The sequence below is a fragment of the Balearica regulorum genome, chromosome 12, assembly GCF_011004875.1.
Source record: "Balearica regulorum gibbericeps isolate bBalReg1 chromosome 12, bBalReg1.pri, whole genome shotgun sequence".
Classification (NCBI taxonomy): Eukaryota; Metazoa; Chordata; class Aves; order Gruiformes; family Gruidae; genus Balearica; species Balearica regulorum.
In genome coordinates, this window is record NC_046195.1 from 11,757,714 (window position 1) to 11,780,871 (window position 23,158).

The 23,158-nt window shown below is 39.3% G+C and overlaps 1 protein-coding gene across 3 annotated transcripts in view; it reads right to left on the minus strand.

The window, feature by feature from the left end:
- FBN1 (fibrillin 1) overlaps positions 1–23,158 on the minus strand; it is a 153,187-nt gene that overhangs the window by 19,234 nt on the left and 110,795 nt on the right. For 2 of the 3 annotated variants that reach the window (XM_075764366.1, XM_075764365.1), the window contains exons 33-50: positions 19,344–19,466; positions 18,666–18,788; positions 16,788–16,913; positions 15,108–15,230; positions 14,405–14,527; positions 13,358–13,522; positions 12,896–12,964; positions 12,659–12,784; positions 11,187–11,309; positions 10,380–10,538; positions 9,376–9,447; positions 6,999–7,124; positions 6,203–6,325; positions 3,104–3,229; positions 2,205–2,321; positions 1,675–1,803; positions 1,282–1,401; positions 706–831 (exon numbers count right to left, since the gene is read on the minus strand). The exons of the other annotated variant lie outside the window; for it this stretch is intronic. In XM_075764366.1, coding sequence (XP_075620481.1) covers positions 706–831; positions 1,282–1,401; positions 1,675–1,803; positions 2,205–2,321; positions 3,104–3,229; positions 6,203–6,325; positions 6,999–7,124; positions 9,376–9,447; positions 10,380–10,538; positions 11,187–11,309; positions 12,659–12,784; positions 12,896–12,964; positions 13,358–13,522; positions 14,405–14,527; positions 15,108–15,230; positions 16,788–16,913; positions 18,666–18,788; positions 19,344–19,466 — 2,199 coding nt within the window. The remainder of the gene's footprint in view (positions 1–705; positions 832–1,281; positions 1,402–1,674; positions 1,804–2,204; positions 2,322–3,103; positions 3,230–6,202; positions 6,326–6,998; positions 7,125–9,375; positions 9,448–10,379; positions 10,539–11,186; positions 11,310–12,658; positions 12,785–12,895; positions 12,965–13,357; positions 13,523–14,404; positions 14,528–15,107; positions 15,231–16,787; positions 16,914–18,665; positions 18,789–19,343; positions 19,467–23,158) is intronic. 3 annotated transcript variants of the gene reach the window in all.

A 23,158-nucleotide genomic window follows, 5' to 3' on the forward strand; every position in this document is an offset into this window, starting at 1 on the left:
CCTAATTTGCTGTGCTTGTTCTTTATTCACAAAATAAACTAACCTGTGGCTTTTCATTACTAGACCTTCAGCTATTAGCATATGATCTCTCTCTTAGTGCACATGTTTAGGCTCTGAACCGTGTATGCGGTAATCTAGAAGCCAAAAGAAGCTTCAGACTTTTCTAAGCAGATAAGTACCTATTGTCCACGTAAAATTGTTTGCAATTTTTTCCCATCAATCTTTTCTCCACCCACACATCTGTGGAGAGGAATAGCATACAAGAAGTGTTATGGAGAATTTGATAAGTGCTAAGAACAGCCTTATTCCTGGAAATGCTGCCTTTAGCAGTGCACTGCAGTAGTCTCCTGCCTGTGTTTGTGCTCCATCTCCATGTCAGACATATCACAGTCTATACAGAATCCAAGTAGCCTCAACATTTCTTCCAGGTATGCAAGGAAGGGCTGTAGGGCAACATAATTTCCTCACTTAACCTGGTGCATTTAACATTATCTTTGCCCCTTTTATTACAACATTCTCTTTAATGACAAACAGATGTTAGGGCAAGACAGAACCTGGCCCCAACTACAGAATTATCCTGTTTTCCTTGTGAAAAACACTGTTTGAATCCAGAGTCTCCTCAATATATTAGAAACAGGCAGCTAATAAGGCTTTTATAAAACAGCAAACAAATTTTGAAATGCCAGAAAATAGGAATGAACTTACCTTGGCATCGCCTTCCTGTGGAAGATAACACAAAGCCTTCTGGACACAGACATTTGAAACTGCCTGGAGTGTTGCTGCATGTGCCCAGGGCACAAATTTCTGGCTGTTCCACACACTCATCAATGTCTGTAAGAAAAGTAATTAAAGTGATGAGAAATAAAAACGTCTACACTGGCAGCTGTACTACCTTAATGTAACCTTACATCATCACTGATATCTAATAGATTTGAAAAACAAAAAGGTCAAACAAAAAGGAACAGACAGAAAGAGGAACAAGAAATCCAGGTGCAAAATCTAGGGTTAGTTTTCAAATCCTCATGCAGTGGGAAAACCTCAGCAATGTACCATCAACCAAGCAGCCTGGGATTAGATTTTTGTTGGGATCAGATCAGGTAGTTCTGGTTCAAACAAAAGTTGGTGAAACTTTTTCTGGGAAGTGACTTACTTGTGGCTACCATTCAGAACTGCACACTGCCACAAAAGACTAAACGTTACTCATGTTTAGGTGCAGAGGAAAGTGGTAACAACTGTGAGTAGCTAGGAAACGGGACAGAGGAATGATTGTTCTATACACACCTTCACATTTGTCATTCTGCAGGACATATCCAGGAGGACAGATACATCTGAATGACCCATCCAAGTTCTGACATGTGCCTGGTGAGCATTTTCCAGGCTCTAGCGCACACTCATTGACATCTAAAAGAAAAGAAATACCATTTATTTCAGATAATTGCTGTTATCACAAAGAAATCTATGGCTGAGGCCGCTTTAATTCTGATTCCATCAAAGTGATGGTGGAACTTCCCAGGAGCAGGAGAAGAGTCCTCTTCTCGTCCTCTTGTCATTGTTTTCTTCTGCTAGGTATAATGATGACAGTGTGACAGTTCTCTCTGACCTCTTCTGTTTTACTAAGAATATCTCTTCAAGGTTTGCTGCACTTTTTTTTCTACCCTGAAAGAAAGCACTCACCAACACAAGTCCTTCCATCCAGAGCCACCTCATAGCCATCGTTGCAAAGACACTGGAAGGACCCGATCGTGTTCACACACTGACCATTCCTGCAGAGCATTCCATTTCCACTTGCGCACTCGTCCACATCTAAGAAAAATAACATTCAAAGATACGTAACAACACCTGCAACAAGTGAAATTGGGTAGATGAGATTTCTGTTTCCACTATATAAGCACAGTAACTGATAATACATAAATAAACCCCTGTTTCAAAAGCAAGTGAGGGGAAGATACCAATATTGGTCTATGTTGTAAAATTCTCAAAGCAAAAGGAATGGCATGTATCACATGCAAACATTTAAGTGGCTATAGCAAAGCAAGGAGTGTGTAATCAAAGAGGCCTTTTCAGACTGAAGAAATCGGGTTTTGTCTTTAATCATGCAGACCATGGAAGATGTGATCCTAACTCAATAGAGAAGATGGTACTAATGGTACTTTCCTTAGGAGTAGAAAGTCTTAGAAACATGTAACTGGTTTCAGCACTCCTACCTATACAGTCATTGTTGTGTGAGAGGATGAACCCTAAATTGCAGCGGCAGTTGAAAGAGCCAATGGTGTTTCTGCAGGTTCCGTTGCCACAGGCATCTCTCTCACACTCATTAATATCTACAAAGAAGAAAAAACAAGCAGCAAGAATTTTAATCATTGACGGGGAAAGGAAAGCCTGTAGCTATCCCACAGGCAAGAGAAATAATCCACTGCCAACAAAGTGAATAGAAGGGAAAAAGATTGTCCTATCTCCCAAAAAGAAGACTTTACACAGGTTTATACACTTGATATTAACATCTACAAAAATAATCAAGGGTCCAACAATCATTTATCTTACTGTGGGTCCTATCTCGCCCTTCCCAAAGGAATTCTAAGCCATCTTTTATCATAAGCATTCTGAAATCTCCTCACCTTGCTCAGACAACAAACACTAACAGCTATGAACAGGTTAAATACAGAATTTCCTTCTTTATGAAGATGACTCTGTTTCTGAAAAGGGCACTTTTCTGGCAAGAAATCTACCCTTCACTCTCTTAAAAAGTAGGCTGTATACAATTGCTGCATTGCAATATTCATCTATTAAATTTCTTGCCTAAAGGAATAAATGAGACAAAATGCTTCAGAAAATTCTAAGAAGAATGGAACATTTTCCTGAAAAATGAAAGCATTAGCAGTTCATTAGAAAGGATATGTATTTTTAAAGGTTCACTCTACTGTAATGAGATGTTATTCATTCATTATCAGCTTCCTAATTACCACCTATGGTGGTTTTGCACCTTTGCCTGGTGGTACATGGCTCACAACCTCAGTTCTTGTAATGCAACTCCTTATGACAGAGAGGATAGACTTAATAACTATCTTAATGGAAGCTTAAGTAAAGCTTAATTTGATATACTTGCCTATACACATTGTTCTGTCATCATTGGTCTTGAATCCATTGTGACAAATGCAGTAGAAACTTCCCACAGTGTCAATACACTGCCCGTGGCTGCAGATATTGGGAATTTCTTGACATTCATTCCGATCTGAAAACAAAGAGGCACAGGGAAAGTTAAGGCCTCTAAACTCAGGGCTGGAAAGATGCATTAGCAGCAACCATGCACGGCCCTAATTTAAAATAGTATTTTTAATGACAAAAGCATTACTAAGTAAATCTCAGAAATGGGGCTATTTGCTTGTAAATTACCTTTTCCAACATTTGTGGAGCTGAAAAAAAATTAGCATCAGATTTGCCAAACAAATTGTTGCTGGAGGGAAAGTGTGTCACCATGACTTTGAAAAGCAGAATTTGTAACATGAAATTGTATGGGGAGATTTCTAAGTGCTCTACATTGACTATGCAGCAGATATGAAAGCCACATCTAAATCACAGTTTGTATCCTTCTCATGAAAGCAACTACTTGCTTTTAGCTACGCTTGATTATAGCACAAATTGCTTGATTAACTCACAGAAATCATACAAAGCAGAAAGGGAGATGAATCCCACACTTTTCTCACTAAGCTCACAGAGAGATAAAATGCATTCTAGATTTATCTACTCATTGTGCAGAGATAAAATGGGTACATGTATACACATTGCAGCATCCATGCCTCATGCGATGTGACGATCCTGTAAATCAGACAAAGCTCAAACAGCAAGAAGAGTTACTCTTATATGGAGTCAGAAAATATTTTGCCAGCAGCAGCAAACACTCAACTGCATAATTCTGCAGAGAGAGATGGGGAAAGCTATCCTGCCAGCATACAATATGCTGCCTAACAATGGCAGGGCATCTATTACACTAGTTCAACAGCTGACTGCTTCCTGCTACTTGCTCTGAACGCTTTCAGGCAGAATCCAGGATTTTATCAATAGTAAGTGAAACAAAATGTCAAAGAACAAAATGTTTACTGTCCAGAACATTTTTTTCCATAACAAATCAGAAACATGAATCAAATGAGGCCTTTCTGTTGACCTCATCACCAACAAGAGCTAGTTTGATTCAATATGCTTCCTAGCGTTCTGTCTGCTGCAGCTCCAAAACATGAGAACTGAGGTGCTGCCATAAGCTTATATTAGAATTGATTAGATTTTAGTGTTCAATAATTTTCTTTTACATGCATTCTAAGCAAGGCAGATGAAGTTTCTTACCAAACCATCACCAGTTCATTGCAAAACTAAGAGTCAAGTTGTTCCTAACTGCAAAGAACTTCATGTACTAAATCTTGTTTTCCTGCCTCTTCTCTACGCTTTACTTAGCACATGGACAATCCCAATAGCTCTTGTCCCCAGGATTACTGTACATCAACTGGGGCCGCTAGTCACTTTGGATGGGTGTTCACTGATGACCAATGCTATTAATGATACTGCTGCCAATTAGAGTCCAAAGGAGGCAGAAAGGAAACCAATGCTGGATAACATGCTGAGTTAAGAACTCCTAACCTTCTAAGCTCAGGAGAGTAGAGACAAAAGAAAAACTATGACTCTGGTGCTCTGTGGGCAAATGAATAGTGAATTAAAGTCCCAGAGAAAAGTCACTTCTTTTGGGGTAAACAGAAAACATTGTAATTTTTTAAAAAATTGGGAAGTAGGATTGTCTGAAGTGCCAAAAATGCGTTTATATGAAAAATTATTTATTATACCACAATAGATAGCACCAGAAGAATGCTATTTTGACAGTAAGATAAATGCAATATTCATAGTACAAGTGGCTGGGATACATCAGTTTTGATTCAATAGCATATAAACCATTGGGGTGTGATCATTTTCCATTGCAGTACCATAACTGATCCAAAACTGCAAGGTGCTTAGCACTCTGCCCTCAACAGAGCAGTTGGGAATTTCCTTCTTTTGCTCGATCATGTACTTTATCAACCACTTTTATTTTGACTCTAATTGTGTAACTTTATTTTCACTAAATATAAAATAAGAGCAAAATACAGGGAAGTATTCCTGTTTGTGCCAACTCATGTTGGGTATTGTAACCCATATGAGAACCTTCCCTGGCTCTTCCTGTACTGCTGTACTGAACCCATAACGATAACAATTACATTAGGAACATATTGAATATTTACATGTGCCACTGCATAACTTAACAAAACAAAGTTTTAGTTCTCATAGTAGTGTTCTGGTTGCCCCTACACCCTTTTCCCTCGAGGGTCACATGAAACAATGAAAAACTGCCCTGCAGGGAAAAATATACTTCCTAAAACTTAAGTACTTGGAAGCAAAAACCCAAGGAAAATGTTACCAGTTTCCTTTGTAATTATTATTTTGTTCAGAAATGTATATATTTACAACTGCTTGGCTTACAGCAGTCTTTAAAATCTCTGCAATTCTTCAAGTAATCAAGATAACATGAATGCCTCTCTGGACTATGATATTAGAAGAAAGAGCAAACAGATTAGAGAACTGTAGTCCCACTCAGTGAGTATTTAAAAATAATGTTCAACGGCCTGTTTAAGTCCACAGAAAAGTTAGGAAGTTTAACAATAAGCTTTTTAAGGTAGTTATTGCATATGGCCTAACAGATAAGTCCACCTTATCAGCAGAGACCCCAGCAAGCAGTGATTTATTTGTAAAAATAAAAGTGGCAAATAAATTGCTAAAACATCTAGCAAATTATAATGAAAATCAAAGAATTTATGCAGAAGGTAGTCCCTGTCAGAACGACAACTGAATTTTTAGTGTCAGAAAGGTAGTGAATCTATTGGTCTTCCCTCCCTAGACACAACATGGGCTAAAGAAAAATGTTCGGGGTTGGTGGGATAAAGTGGAAGACAAACACCTACTCAGGTGATTAACTCTCATTTATGTCTCTGTGAGATGGGCCCATTAGTCTTCTGGGAATTACCAGAATGTTTACATGATGCCTAAAAGGCTTTTAGAGGAAGGCTTGTGGAGTCTAGATCATCTTCCAGTATACCGTCTTTCTGAAGAGGAGATATGCTTTTTTAGACTTCTTTTAAAATCTACTACTTCTTGCAGACCCTCACACAAACAAGCCGGAAGTACTCACCAGTGCAGCGGCCAGTTGATGTGAATCTGTAGCCAGGTTTACAGTCACAACGGTAGCTACCAGCTGTGTTGACACATTCTGCATTTTGCTGACAAACTGGTCCATTCTGGCATTCATCAATATCTGTTAACACAAAAAGGGAATTTTATTGTTATGGTAAGCTGGCACTAGAAAGACATCAAAACCACTTTGTTTTGAGTGTGAAGAGTATTACCTTACCCAAATATAGGAATTTCTTTCTAATTCTGAAAAATAAATATATTGATGAAAGTAGATATTTGGTCACATTTAGGTATGTCCTTGAAATGATCTCAAACCCACATGCTCCGTTTGTAAAATTTATTCCTATTTAACTCATACTGCTGTCTTCAGTTTCTCCATAAAACTGACTAATACAATGTTAGGAAATGTTTAAATTGGAAAAAAATCATCATGTGTTTATATTATTTACAGAAATCTTTGTTCCATTAGAAAAAAAACATCTTGGAATAAAAAAAAAATGTGCTCACGATCTGACTCAAGACTACTACTCTTCTTGGCTTTACTGTCAAATGTGAAAAACAATGTTTCTTCCCATGACTGTTGACTCATGCTCCTTCAAGGCCTGAGCTGTCTGATGGAAAATCTGGTATTTTCTATGCAAAAGAACTCAAAATGTCTTAATTGACATAGACTTATTACACCGATACCAGTATTTTCCCCTCATTAAGGATGATTTGCAAGTGTATTGGCTGTGCCAGTGTCTGAATTGCCAGCTGGTTAAATCCTATTTCTCTGAATGAGATGAGCACTCTACCTTCACAGATCAGTAGCTTGTCATTGTAGAAGAAACCCACAGGACACTCGCATCGGAAGCTGCCAACCATGTTTATACAGATTCCATTTTCACACACTCCAGGAATCTCTCTGCATTCATCAATATCTGCAAGAAGAAGTTTTTTTAAATACTTGTAAACAGCACTTCATGAAAGCTTCGGCTACAGAACATGTCCTTATGCATTTATCCTTAAGAGAATTATCAAACATATAACGTGAACATCAGAATGTTCTCAACTGCAATAAGCAGTGAGTCATTCCAAACTGTGGAAATGTAGACGTTTCCTATATCCTCAGGTTCTGACTCTTCACCATAGCCAAGATATATCCTGCCACATAGGAACGCAGAGGGTAGCACATGTCCTTCCTCATGTCTCCCATGCACAGCCCTGATGAATCTCCTCATCTTCCCAAGTGTTATAGCAGAGTTATTTGGAATAACCAGAGAGAATGTAATTGTCTTTGGTTTAATACAAGAGAGCATGACTTAACTCAAACACTTGTCAGAATTAGTTTTGTACTGGTTTACTCTTGTTAATCTGAAAAGACTTTCAAGTTTTTATGTAACAGTTTGAAAGTGCCAATGTCAGGAAACATCTGAAGTGCTGCCAACATGCTATTAATTAGATTGATTAAGCCAGGCAGCCAGGGTTTGCCAATGCTCTATATACACCTGGGTTAAGTAATGGATTTTGGCAGCAAAAAAACCCAGCTGCTATTACAATTATATGTCTTGCCTATTGGGCCCTTAAGTTACACATCTTTAATATTCTGATGACACAAAAGAGTTCAGAGATTCCTCCAAAGCCTCTCCCTTTAGTACAAATTGCCACCTACATTGATGTACACCAGACAGAGAATATGGTGGGAAATTGTCAGCTAACGTGAGTTTCCATCAGATAATGTATTTTTTTAAGTATTATTTTGCTGCTGGATCAAACTCTTCACTTCCTACATTAGATTCTGTTAATTCTGAGTCCTCTGATTATATAAGGGATGAGTAAAAATAGAACTACTTCTTTCTCTGAAACAACTATCTGGAGTAAATGCATAGAACTTTAATCCAAACAGAGAAGTAACATCATGTAAGGACTATAACCAAACGTTACAGGGTACACAGAGCACTGTCCCTGCAGAGTGGGCACTTGTTCCCATGCCCTGTGCCTACAGATATAAGGGACATGAGCAACTCCTGTGCAAAAGCAGCAGGTTGAGTGCTACAACCCAGCGAGACCTGCCAAGATCCCAAAGTAGCAGAGAGAGCCTGTGATTTGCACAGCATAAAGCTGTGTGTGCATCAGTCTCACTGCAACGCTGCATGCACTCTGATGTACTGGTTGCCTCTGTGGAATTGCCCCTCTGTTTCAGTTGCCTCCCGAATGTGCATTGCTCTATGACATGGCAGAGCAGACAGAGCAGACTGCAACACTCTTGGCAGGCTCGTCAACTGCTACAGATGCAGCTTTTACCTATGCACGTTAGCATGATCCAAGGTCTCCTGGCTAATGCTGATAAACGGCCCAATTACCTCAAGCAGACTCGGCAACAATTAGGACTAATACTAGAAGGGGGAACTTTGCTTCTAAGAAACGCCCTGGTAAATAATAAATACTGTACATTTCTGTAACTTCTTTAAAATTTACATCCCCATTTTACTACAAAAACTTCTGTCTAACTAGCTGAACACTGCATCACAGCAGCAACAGCTTACTGCTAAAGCACCTGATTACTGCGTATATGCTGCCTCTGTTTATTACAGGGCACATTATCTGCTTCTTATTTGCATTTTTGTGTGAATAAAAACAAAAGGGAGTCCCATTAGGGATTTACTCAACTCCTTGTCTTAGAATTCCTCATTCTCTCCCTCTCTTTGTTTTGCAATTTATTACTCACGATTCAAATGTTACACACAATAACATATGTGAGAAGTATTCCAGCTGTGCAGAAAAAAGGATTTTTGTGTAAAACCAACACACAGGGGGACTGATGTGAAATGTCAGATTAAATCTCTGCTTTAGTTTGAAGGAAAGACTCTGAATTCCTCTCAGACCAAATGCTGGTTGGCCTTACTCCCAGACTTCTTATTCTCGGTATCTGTGCCCTGCTCATGTAGGCCTGATTACAGTTTCTTTGGAGCTTTATGTTGCCTTGATTACAAGCAGCAATTATCATTGCTGCCAGCTAGGAGGAGCTAGGCAGAAAGTTTGCAGGCTCAGACTTAAACAGAGGGTTGAACTCCACTACACTGTTTAGTCATTATTCCTCCCATGAAAAAAAACAGCTGGGAAAACAAGCCTCCCCTCTTCCCTGGGCAGAGGTAGCACAGAATCTAGTTCAAAATAGAAATTACAACTCACCAACTGGTAATCCTGTATAAATGTCAATGAAGAAGCCAGGTCTTTGACTTCCACAGAGTGTGGAGAATTCATCTGCAACAGGAAAACAAAGCAGCAACTATAGTATTTGGAATTAATCAACAGCCAAAAATTAATTACTTCCTTTGCCCAAGAAAATTCTTCTACTCTTTCAGCACCTGCAGGGCACACAGAGGTATGCAGACCCTTCCCTGAGGCTCGCCATGTGATGTGCACTTGGGTTCTCATTCAAAGGCCATTGAAATTAGTAAATAAAAAGATGTAGAGGGCATGGAATCTCATGCTGATTTTGCTTTGCATATGCTTATCTCTGTGTATTACAGTTTTTGCATACAAGTCCAGATCTGACTTTTAAAAATCTGAACTGTAAGTTGGAAGTCATGCAAATAAGTGTCTAGGAAGTTTGTTCTTGAAGCAAACCACTTCGAACCAGAGTGGGATGTCCTGAGCTCAACTCTGAAGTCTTACCCAGTGTGGAGGAGCCCTGTATGCCCACACAATTAGCCCAGAAACTCCTACATCTTACATTTAGCTGCTTGACACAGATCATTCTCAGAGTAGATCAGAGTACCTCTGTAAAGCCATGGCTACCACAAAAGCCCTTTATGGCAATCGGCAACCGAGGCACAGCACAGCAGACACTGTGTTTGTTGGAGCAATGCCAATAAACCCTCGATCAGTGCCTCAACACTGGATCAACAAGCATTTGCAAAGACACAGATTAACCAATATAGAGCACGAAGTCTCCCAGACTAGGAAACTGTCACAAAGGAGGCATGGCCCAGCAGCACAAACACAAACCACTCCACATATGCCTTCATTGTGACTAGAGCTGATCACCTCCAGGCCAAAGTAGTAATTAATCCCTTCATTTTAGACACACAGGAGCAGACAAAGACATAGCATCTCTAACAATGTTACATCCACTAACAGTAATTATGATGTTACCAAGGCTTTCAAATAGCTTTGAAATGCAAAAAACATACCAGTGCTTGGGATAGGACACTGTTCACAAGGCTTATTCCACGCACGTCCAATGTTGTAGGAACAGCAGCACATTTTCTTGGTCATATTAAAGAGCAGCTCACCATCACAGGTTTGATTGTCAGCATAGTAATTTCTGTAACACAGACTTCTTCTCATATCTGTGAAAATGAAGAAAAACCCAGGCCAACGCATTAGCCGCTCTTATGGAAGATGATCTACCCAAAGGGTTTAGGAGATACCTCCTTCAAATATGTGCTTTTTAGATCCCTGTCAAGCAGATGCTGCAGCACTGTAGAATACTACAGAACAGCCTTTCCCTAGAAGATTACTCTAAAAGTATGAAAAAGTGTTGGCAATACAATTCAAGAGCAACAAACACGGCTGCAACACTGATCGGACTCATAAAAGGATTCAGCATTGTCCTTGTCCTTCAGTGTCCTCAACACTGAAATACATACTTGTTTATGGTTCCCCCTAAGAACTGTACACAGCTTGTGACTTCATTCTGTGAAGTCTGAATAATTTTTGTACTGTTTCACATGTAGAAGCTTTTAAAGCTGAAGTGAAACTTGGAAGGAATGAACATAGAAAATAAAAAATTAAAGGAGAATTCTGATGAGGTACTGAAAGATCTGTATTAGAAGTGATCTGCCTTGCTTTATTTAATAAAATTAATGAAAGAAGCTTGATCTTTCATTTAGTTAATTCTTGTATAACTAAATTCAGAGAAATAGTTCTCATTTGTGCCTCGTAAAGCCCTGACCCAAAGTACTAAGATAAAGCTTTAAAAAAACAACCACCCATACCCATGCAGTTGTTTCCTCCATTGACTTGCATGTAATCAGGAGGACAGATGCAGGTGTAGTTCCCAACAGTATTGTAACATGTGCCAGGTCCACAGATGCCAGGTGTATCACACTCATTCACATCTAGAAGAGAACAAAAAGGCAGTGAGTGGCCACAGAAGCTTTCTCGTTGTGCTTCTGAGAACAAAAACGTCTCAGTAACATCTGAGGTAGGAAGGTACTGGTGGAGAGCTGAAGGGGCTCTGGGCGAGGTCATGGTGGAACACAGCCTGCACAAAGGAAGTGGCGGCACAGGTGGCCATGAAAAGCCTGGCTGTGGTGTGAAGATGGGTACTCTGATTTGTCTAGGCAGCTCAGAGACAGCAATTTGGCTTTTGCACCTGTTGCACAAAAATAGTATTTGAGAATCTCATCCATTCTGGATTCCCAGATCTGGACAAGAACCACAGCTGTTTCCTGTGGAGTGCCCATCTCAATAAGTAATGATGCTAAAACTGACTGATTGGATGGTTCAGGTCTGTTTGACCAGGGAAAGCGAGCAACTTTCCCAATGGAAGATATCATGTTTACTTCATCAAGAGACTTTAACCTTTGTGTAGAAACCCCAACCAAACCCAAACACAACACCGCCCCCAAAACACCTCAGCTTCTAAAAATTCAAAAGTATTTCACTAGCCTTACCATTTTAAAGTATCTTTGACACACCACTAAGGAAAAAATATAGAGGTAGATTTACTCTTTAACATTAGTTAAGCTATGGAAGCACAATATGGATGAAACACTTTGGTTCAGCCTTAATTTAAGACCTGAATGTTTTGTATTTCTGCAGTGTTTGGCACATCATTGGCTCTATATTAACATTTTTAATAGTCTGGAAGGCTGAAGACAGTCTGGGCAATGGGAAATTCAAGGACTTGATGGGTTGCTTAAAGTTTTATATCCAGTACAATCTCTTGCATGTAATGTGATGAACATGTACTATTGACTGTGCTAGGGGAAGGAAAACGTTTTGCCGTACAACCAGTATTTTCAACTGGACATTGAGATCAGCAGGAGAGAAGATAAGCAGTGGAAAAAAAGGCATGGACACGCTGTAAGGCATGCCCAGCAGATTCAGGGGCAAGTTTGCTCTTTATCTGACTGCTTATTCATTACCCATCACCAAAGAGCTATTTTTTATAGCTGGTTAGTAAATTATTTTTTTACTTAGAGAAAAATTGTTGGCTTTTCTGGTTTTGATCAAAATTTGATCACCTGAAACAAAAATTTGCATATATTTCAACATGGTCAAGAAGGAATTTTCTCTCTTTCAATGCAAGATTTCAATTTGTTCCAATTTTCCCACCCTTAAGCTTTACACTGCTTGGTCTGGTTATGTTCCTTTTCAAGGACAGATTAAGTCTTCTGCATATTGATCTGTCACCATTTTCTAAGAATAAAAGCAGAAGACTAGTTAAGTGAAGGCTACATACCATCGCACACTCGAGTCTCTTCATTCAAATAGTACCCTGAAGGACACTGACACTGGAAGCTACCAAACGTATTAATACATTTTCCTCCTTGGCAAAGTCCAGGCAGTTCTTGACATTCATCAATATCTGTTCAAACAAAACCACAAACATTTCATTCATGCTGTTCCATGAAAAACAACACTCACTGAAGAGTTTCATAATTTTAGACACGTAAATATAGGAAAATGTAAACAATACCTTCCAATATAACTGTAATAGGGTTTGGTCGGAATCCTTCCCCTCCAGGGCAAAGAACCTTATATTCAGCTGAAAAAAAACCAAACCCAGATTTATGAACCTAAAATAGCAGAAAAATTTTCAGCACAATTGTTTTTGAAAACTAATCAGATTACAGGTAATCTAAATGTAAAGTAACAAAGTAACCACATATAAACATTAGGTTTTACTCTAACATCAATTGCTCTTCCATTTCATAATGTAGTTTTTTGTGTAATAGCAAGCTTGCTCAGAAGTTGTAATAATATTCTGATTAAATAATCTTTTTGAAAGACTAGGAAAATTTTTGGTTAAGACTGGTGGAAACCTGTCTGCTGCACGTACACAATAAATGATTACACCAGTATTTGAGTTACCTGGCTAAATTAGAAAAAAAATCCAGTATGTTGTATTGTTGTGTTTAACACAGGAAAACTGACTTACTTGTGTTCACAAGTGGGCAATGTTCACAGGGAACTCCCCAAGCTTTGCCCAGGGAGCAGCAACAGGAGGCCTTGGAAACACCCACTCCAATCTCATTGCTGCAGAAGGTGCCACCATTATCTCCACGAGTTTTAATGTCCAGGTAACAGTTGCCAGATCGTGTATCTGTTCAGAATGCACATAATTACAAACACATCTTATGAGAAAGGAAAACACAATACATCATCTCAGGATGAGGGATATCTTTAGATGGCTCTTGTTACTTGTAGGACAGCCAAAGAAAGTAATTTGTGTTGTCCTGGAGGACCTAGCTTTTCTCACTTAGATAGGAGGGTGGTGCCCCATCCCTTGGCTTTGTTGGACTTCTCACAAAGTAGGGAATTTATTCAGCATGATCAAGGGCAGTTCAGCCAGGCCTTTTCTCATTTTGATTCACATTTTTCACCTGCATTTGTACATCCCTCCAGTTCCAGAAACCCACTGCTTTCTCCTCTCCTTGAGGTAAACAAGCATGAAAGCATCTACTAAGTGTTTGGAATTTCAAATACAATTGAATTTGAGAAGCATCCCTACACCCTCTTAAACAAACAAAAGCCAAAAAATATCAGAGGATTTACTAAGCAGTTGGAGCCAATACAAGAGCATTTCCATCAGTCATGAAGCTGCACCTAGCCAAGCTGCGCTCAACGCTCCAAGAGCATGGGTGGCTTAATGCTGCAACTTCATTCGCCTGCCATCTTGGGGCCAGCTGGATGTTGGTTTAAGCTTGTTGAAATTTAAAATTGTCTCATGCCTGCTGTAAATTGTGGACAGCTGTAACAAGCCCCAAGGGGTTGGTTCTGGCAGCTGGGCATTGCTGGCATGCTACATCACTCTGGACATACTCCCATTGCACTATTACAACTTCTATGCCCGGGGCAGTGAGGTGGGAGTTGGAGAGCTCGTTCCAGCCCTTTTCCATGACCTGGGACTTTATTCCTAAGCAGTTTGCCTTGCAGCCCCTCTGTGAAACTTCACTTGTAAATAACATAAGGAATGGTCCCTTACCAACGCATCCAACTCGGGTGGGATTCAGCTCAAAATCAGGAGGGCACTCACAGGTGTAACTACCAGCAGTATTGACACAAGTGCCACTAATGCAGGTTGTGGGATCTGCACATTCATTAACATCTGCAGGAAAAAACAGTACGGGGTAAGCAAATACTTGAGGACAGTGCAAATCATCAGGTATCTCATGCTGACAACCACAAATCCATTAGTTATGAGATACTGATCTGCAGAAAGCTCTAAAATAATACATATGCATTTTAGAAAAACAGTAGTCTGAGATGAATTAATCATTTCATGGGGGAAAAAGAAGCGTTCTTCTGCAAAACCACTCATTAATAAAATTCACATAAAGAACTAAAAACATACTTAAGGGAAAAATACACAACAAGGTCACAGATTACCATCCAGTACTGTGAAACTACAAGGCACAACACATCTCCGCCTGGGAGATGTGGACAGAAGGGCTGTCTCTGTTCTTTTCTTTCCCTTCTTCTCTTAAGCCAATGGGATATCACAGGTTAGCAAAGAAAAGGAAAAAGGAGTGTAGAAAAGGCAAGGAGAATCCTGTGTTATACAGTAGGGAAGTCTGTATTTTCCTGTATCCAGTCTGATTTGTATAGCTTTTTAAAAGAATTTCCTAAGGAGCTGACCATGACACTAACAGAAAATTAAAAAGCATGTTGTTCAAAATTATTTTTACCTGTGCAGTTACCACCACTTCTGTCCAACTCGTAGCCCACTTCACACTCACATCGGAAAAGTCCAGGGAGGTTATGACAAGTCCCGTAGACACAGATGTTAGGAAGTGAGCACTCATCAATATCTGATAGAGGAACAGGAGGGGAAAAATATGAGGTTTCCTTATCTTTTTAAGATATAGACAGAGAACTGCAAAAAGGTTCAGAAAACATGGACCTGGAAGCCAACTGCTCCTGCATACCGTGTAAGATCAGAAAAAACAACATGTAAGATTTATGTTTGGATCCTAAGGAATTTATTCCATAACTTTTTTGGGGGCAAAAGGCTCTTTCCAGTGTCTCTGGAAGCCATGCCAGAAACAATCTGAGTTTATTAGTGGGCTAATCTGACAAGTAGCAAAATTAAACATGGCAGGAGATATGCCTTAAAAAAATGAAGTTTATTCTAAATCAGCAGTCATCTACAGAAAGCTGGACATCAGCAAAGCAAAAGCTTGTGCCCAAAGGTGAACTTGATGCTCATCTTTAGGTTTCTGTATCTGCATTTGACAGATGTCAAGTTTGGCAAGTGGAGCTCACTTTTGTGCCTTTTGTACAAATCATTGCATCTGATTCAGTATTTACTGAACACTGTATGCACTGCACAAAGAACAACCAATTTGATACAACAAAAAAGTGTGTGTTTACAAAACACCTTAAAATACTGCATTTAGTGTACACATCTGAGACATCAAGGAAAGTCTGTTTTAGCAACAGGAGCTAGGCTCTATATAAGCTATTTAAAGTCAGCTAAAAGGTTTGAAAGTAAATTGCTTCATGAAACATTATGAAACCTAATAGCGTTTTAGTTTACACAAAAATTCACTCTCAAATTATTTCTGTTGGTAGATTACTAAAAAAAATACACAGAATACTTTTCAGGGGAAAAAATCCTATTTATAGTGATGTACTTATGAACTCCATCTAGTACCAGTTACTATGAGATATTATTATGTCAGATGATATGGCTGCTGCTTCTTGGCTGACTTAACTGATTGGTGTTACATCAGCTGAGGATTTCAAATGTTACAATCAAATATATAACCTTAAACATGTTGATAACATGTTTATTATTTGATTTTTGCATATGCAAAGCTCTTATGAGTGAGTTGTAAACAGTTAACTGACAACTCACTTTCAAAACTGCATGAATACTCATGGGTTTGGGGTTTTTTGGTGGTCGTATAAAATTTCTGCAAGGTTTCAAACTCTGATTCTGCACCTCACAGAGGCCCTCAAAGCATTTTCTCTGTGTTAGCTCCCAAATCAGCGCTTTTCAGCTTCATATACACCAACACAAAGTAATTTTTTTTTCTGTTTAACTGTTATGAATAAAATGATGAACTGGGTACAAATGACCAAGATGAAATGGCAGCTGACAGCACCATTTGGATCACCAATCAGATCCACAAATAATATGTCGTAAGATAGGCTCCAAACAGCTGTTCTCTCTATACACAATAGGTAGATGAACACCTAGAGGCCCATAATAAATGTATAAACTGAAAAAAGCAACTACTATTGACAATTTTCGTGCAGTTTTCAATACAACCACAACTGCAACCAACTGTAAAATTTTTCAAACATAAAATACTATTAAGGCAGAATTTGTTGAGTGTTGTTTAAAGCTTACAGAGAATTACCTTCACATGCTTTCCCATCTGGACTTGGCAAAAATCCCATATCACATTCACAGCGATATCCTCCAGGGGCATTGAGGCACTGCCCATTTTCACAGAGATTCAAGTTTTCTGAGCATTCATCAAGGTCTGTAAAAGGAAGAGGAATTGCAGGTTTACAGTAAACATGGTTTTCTCACCAACATTTTTTTCAGCTAAAGCATGCAGTGTTCCAAGGATTTTAATTATTCTATTAGCTCTGAACACTCGTAACAGCTTGGTATATTTCCGACATGTTGAAAATACAGCTTCTAATCAAAAGGAAAATGAGAGAGAGGCACAGACTCCTGAAGTAGCTACAGTTAATAACAATTGGAGGCAGTACACAGGGTCAAATTTAGACTCAAAATGAGCACGTGAATTTTATTAGAGTTATTGTTTCTATTACAGCAAAGCCCAGAGGCAGTAATTGAAAAAAAAGAGGTTTACTGTGCAAACATATGGTAATAGGCGGTCTCCATGCCAAACACAGAAAACACTGACAAAAAGTGGCACTGAGGTGAAAATAACTTGATCAAAATTAAACTGCAGGTTAACAGCTGATGGGAAAACCAGCCTTGCTACTGGACTACGCTGCCCTTCAGGTAGATTGTAGCCCTAACTTTCTAGCTGAAATTTTATACATCACAAAAACACCCTACTTGCTGCAACAGAGTCTGGCTAGCAGTGTGAGCTTGTAAAAGTCCATGGCTGGCAAATCAAAGGTAGTACCTACCAGGGTGAATGCTGCGTGCTTTGGCAAAGGGCTTACAGAACACTTGCGTGCCCTAGTTTGAGTCCCAGACACCTCTTGAAACCATGAACAATAAAGTATCCAAATTTAAAAACAACAACAAAAAAGTTCTACTGAATGCAGAAACTCCGTAAGCACTCCATTTGAAAGATGTAGTTTATAGACTCCTGGAAATCATCATATGGGAAATTAACAAAAAGCCACTAAGGAAGCTGAATCAGATTCGAGAGTAAATTACAATGACAGAATTAAACAGAATCTCAGGGTCCATTTATAATTGGGAATGATTCAAATTCGGCTTTAAACCTGCTGAGCCAGGTTCTCAGATGCCATAAAACCCTGCTGTAGTTGATAGAGTGCTGCTGATCTGCACCAGCTGAAAACCTGGCCCACCAGCTGTCTATCGCATGGCTTTATTCCAAACAGGGTCACCCACCATGTAGCATCACCAGCAAGACTAACATCCTTAGTGTAATAGCAGGGCTCCTGATGACTAAGCTTACATGAGCCAATCTGTTCCTCAAAGCAGAAGACTGAAGTGTGGGTGGGAAACACCTCTTTAGCAATGTTGTATAATCACATTTACAGTTTATAAAATGAGATTTCAGAAGCAGCTACTTCCGTCATTCTACATGTCAGCACTGCATCCTGACACCATCTCTCAGGATGATACAGTAAAGAAGGCAGACAGCACACACTTACTTGTGGAAAGAACAAACATTTTAAGGCAATTTTATGAAGTAATTTTAATGCATGTGCCCTATTATTTAAATATTAAGGTGGGAAGCCAATGGACTGGTTTACTAACTAGCCAAACTGTTTGATCAAGCATTGTTTTAATAATTTTGCCATCCATTCCATCTTACAAGAACAGCTCAATGAAAACTTGCATTTTATCAAGTAAAAAAAGTGACTGCTTTAGACTAGGAATAATACACAGTATTTCTTTCAACTTATAGCAACTTAGGTGAAGTAGAAGGCAATGGAAGATGACTTATTAGAGAATAATTTCAAATGTTTAAAAGCTATTTTTGTGTATTGAATCATAGACTAACTTAGGTTGCAAGGGACCACGTGAGGTCATCCAATGCTTTCCGAAGAAAGCTCACCTGTACAAGTGAAGCCATCCCCCGTGTAACCTTCTTTACACAGGCAGCGGTAAGAGCCCATTGTATTCTTGCAGTCAGCATGTGGGCTGCACATGTGGGTTCCATTGGAGCACTCATCCAGATCTTTAAAATAATAAAGAAAAGAAAAAAGCAACATTAGTTAAGAAAACACACCATGAATACAAACTTCAAATGGCGTATGGCACACAGAAGCTCTAACTTTAAATAATCTTCCATAATAAAACCCACACATATGTGGTGTCATCTGACTAGAAAAAACGGGCACAGCTTATTTGCAGCCCAACAAAGAAGTCTGACAAGGTAACTGTGAATAAGGAAGCTGCAGGGCACTCTCAAAACTGAGACCTGTATCTTGTTTTCACGGTGAGCACCAGGACATCTCTCATTGCCTCCTATCAGTTGCCCTCAAGGACACAGCATCTCTCTTCGTGGTCCAGTCTGTTTTCACTGTCTCACAAGTCAAACATGAGATAATGCTGATTTCAGAGTTACCATGGCAGAGAATTTGTCCTCCAAAAGATCATGTCAAATCGACCTAACAAGCTGGATGACCATTTGTCTTCTCAATTTGTAGGCATGGTATTGCTTTTTTCAGAATTGCTAGGACCCAATTTTGGTCTGACCATACAAATAAACACCAATGCATATGACCCTCACCTGTGCACTTGATCCCATTTCCAATCCAGCCAGAGCTGCAGCTACATTTGAAACTTCCCGCTGTATTTGTACATATGGCGTGTCTATCACAGTTATGGGCTCCAATTTCACACTCATTGATATCTGTAAAAACACAGAGATGATTGAAGAGCTCATGGATCAAACTTTCTCATATCCAGATAACTGATACTGGAATTTCTCAAGAACGGCAATGTGAACATGAAAGCAAGTCTGCATTTCTTTATAACATGACATTTAAAAATGAAGCAGAAGAGAAATAAAATCACAACAGAGAAAGGCAAAGAAGCATGTAGCATATTTCAAACATGTGCTGCCCTACTATCTATTTTTCTGATAGGCAAATAAAGCAGTTCTGCAGTTCACTCCAAAGCCTGGTAACTTTTATATTCACGGAGGAAAACAGTAACTCAGGTTTTCCTTCTTTTTCTAACTGGTGCGCTCAGAAAGAATGTGAGGCCACAGTCTTTGGGAAGAAGAGGACTAGCATCCAAAAAGATTACCACTGCATGTGTTCAGTATCCTGGGATGTATGTTTGTCAAGCAGCTTTGCAATAGGTTGTGGGTCAAATTTGATGACTAAGAGCTGGTGTGAATACCTGTGTTCCCCTGACAATAGGGAGACACCACTACAATATACTGGCTTGCATCTTGACCATACCTGAACATGACTGAGGGAAAGAAGACAGCTTTCCCATCTGCCCATCTTGGAGTCCACAGAGAGGGACTTGGGTGGCTCTATGTTGCATGATTTGCTAAAAGGTCTGAGGCAACTCTGCTGCTCAGGGACTCCTGGAATGCAGCAGTCCCACAGCCCCCATCGTATCTGCAATGATGCTGATGAACACCAGCTGGGCACCACCTGCAAACTCCTCCTAGTATTATCCCTAGGCAGTTAACAAAGACAGATTCTGCTTTGCCAGAGACTGGGTAGAAGGTGGAGAATGGGCTGTATCACTGTATTTAACATGACAGATGATGGACACAAAGCTCATCAGGCATGCAGTTTATTAAGAACTCAGGAAACGTAACAGTGGAAAAAAGTCAGCATCCTTGGAGACACCAGGGAGCAAGTCATCCAATCTTCAACATAGGCATTCATGCCAGCACATTCTATTTCAGTACTTGCTATTTTCACCTTATGTTCATTCCTGGGCATTCTCTGGCAATGTCAAAATACATAGACAGAAAAAACCAAACTGAACTCCATTCTTCCTTGTCACAAAACAATATTAATGCCTCATGTAAGTACTTGGAGAATGTATAAACTTAAAGGCAAAGTTTTAAGAAATTTACTACTGGTAACTAAAACAAAACTGGCAGGAATTTTCTTACACATCTGAGCTATGGATTTTACAGTGTTTTCTGTAACTGAGCTGTCTCTAATGGTGCTTTACTTTCATGCAGGATGTAAATTATCTAGAATTCACATCAAACCACTTAATATTTATGTACATTTTTTCAGGCCTCCCAGGTGCCTCTGCTGTTGCAGTAAGCCATCTTACTCTGTACAACAGCTGATGGAAAGGGAAAACAAGCCTACAAACTCTGCGTGATTCCACACATGAAAACCCAGCTCAGATCCTTCTCAAGATGATGATTAAGAAAAGGCATCAGCCATCAACTATGTAAACAAACTTTGGGGTTCTCAGGCCCAAAACCACAGACTTCAGTTTCCCTACCATTGTACCTAAGAACAATTAGCTCTTTAAAGAGGGCAAGAGAGTGGTACCATTGGGGAGTGTCCAGGTACCATCTTAACCATTTCCTTCAGCAATCCTTTCTCAGGTTTTTCTGCCCACCCTTCTTTAGACAAAAGGCTCTGCGTCTTTTCTCTATGCCCTGTATATATATTTTCTCTTTTCCCAAAGGCTACACGTGACTCTGAGAAGCAGACAACGTATGTCTGTCATTCTACAATGAAATACTCAAGTTCAGAAATTACTCAAACCCACTGTTGGTTTGGGGATTTTTTTGTTTGGTTGGTTTTGTGTTTGTTGGTTTTTGTGGGTTGGTTTTCTTTTTTAAGTATGTAGAGTGGAATTGCATCCAATCTCACTTTTCTGGGTTTCTTTCTAAATGAGGCATTGCTCTGAATCAAAACCCCAGACATGAGTATTCCCATAATCTGAATGCTGAAGTTTAGATATAGATCTAAATATGGCAGCTGGAATCTACTATTAATAAATGTTAACTGCACTAACAAGCCTGCAAAACATGCAAATGGACACTTTTTAAAACTTAAAAAAAGGGTCAGGAGCAGATAATCTCAGAGCATATTTGCTTTTAGCACAGGCAGAAACTCATGTGAAGATAACATCACCCTAAACAGGAAACTAGTGTCTTTCAAAAATCTTAAGGGTGGTCAGAAAAAACCCCTCCTTCTGGTTTGGACTGAAGGGAAAGACTAGAAGGAATTTTGAGAGGTCAGCTACAGTATACATTGACATAAAAAAGCTAAGGCAAACTCTCTATATTTTAACCTTTACATGATTTTAAAACCCAAATTGTTAAACCACTGTGAACATTAAAATTGCACTGCATTTGATTATTTGATGCAAACGATCATATGCTTCCTTATACCCTGTAGAGCACAATAAAACAACACAAAAAACATCATCAACGAGAGAGATTTCTGCCAAGAATTTTTTTTAAACTACCAGCAAACACAAACTTGCATGCAACAGCTACATCACAATGAAGTCATGCTCAGCCTCAAATTTAAGGCAATCAAACCCAAATTTTCAACTCTACAATAAAGTGACTGTGGACTCCATCCCATCCCACCTCACACTGACCCGCTAACACTTTGTGCCTGAGATACCCAGTAACGTCTCTTAGTGGAACAGCAGTACCATGACACTGGTGCCTTTGCACTGGACACTTGCTCCCCCATCGGCTGTTCAACACACACACACTAAAAAGCTTGGAATCTTCTGCAGGATGAAAGCTGCGAGCGCAAATCTATATCCAAACATGGGTATTTATAATGGGATCAACTTTCTCAGAGATCATCCACTGAAATGCCATTCCTCTTGGTTTGAGCAAAATCCCAAAATCCTTTTCAGCTTTTTTCAGGAAAAAAATTCAATAGATTTCAATGCTTTTTGCCTGGCTAAAGATCAAATAGGGAATGCGAAATACATTCTCTAATACCATCTACCTTTACAGGGACATTGCAGGGCTTATTTCATTGATGCGTGGAAAGGTTTTCAGATGCTTAAATGAAAGCTGATTGAGGCATATAAAATACCATCGCTGGCTTCATCCCAGATTTTACTTATTTTCAAAGCTATCTGCATTTAACTCAGATGTTGTTTTGCTATACTCCCTATTCTCTCCTTTCATTGCACAGCTGAGTTATAAGCCTAAATTTATTGCATTGCAATTATTTCCAAGGCAAAACAGATCTCAGACCAAACATGGTCCTGTGTAAACAGGGCAGTGAAATCAATGGCATTTATGCCTGCTTATACTGGAGCTTAATATGGATTTATGTTGCCATAAGTATTGAACTACAGCTTCACAGAACGAAACAAAAAGGAGAAGTTGAGCTCTGTAGGGGAAAAATTAACTCAACATAAATATCTTTAATAAGAGCAAGAGTCCAGACTGTGCTGTCTGCATGGCAGCACAAACAGTACTACACTCTTCAAATACTCCAACTATTTTCATGTAATTCTTTGAAGAGAAAGGCATTATTCAGTCTCAGTAAAGGTATCACGACCCAAAGCGCACATAGGAGGACAATCAAATCAGGGTTTCACACAATGATAGCCTATTCCCATTGACTTCAG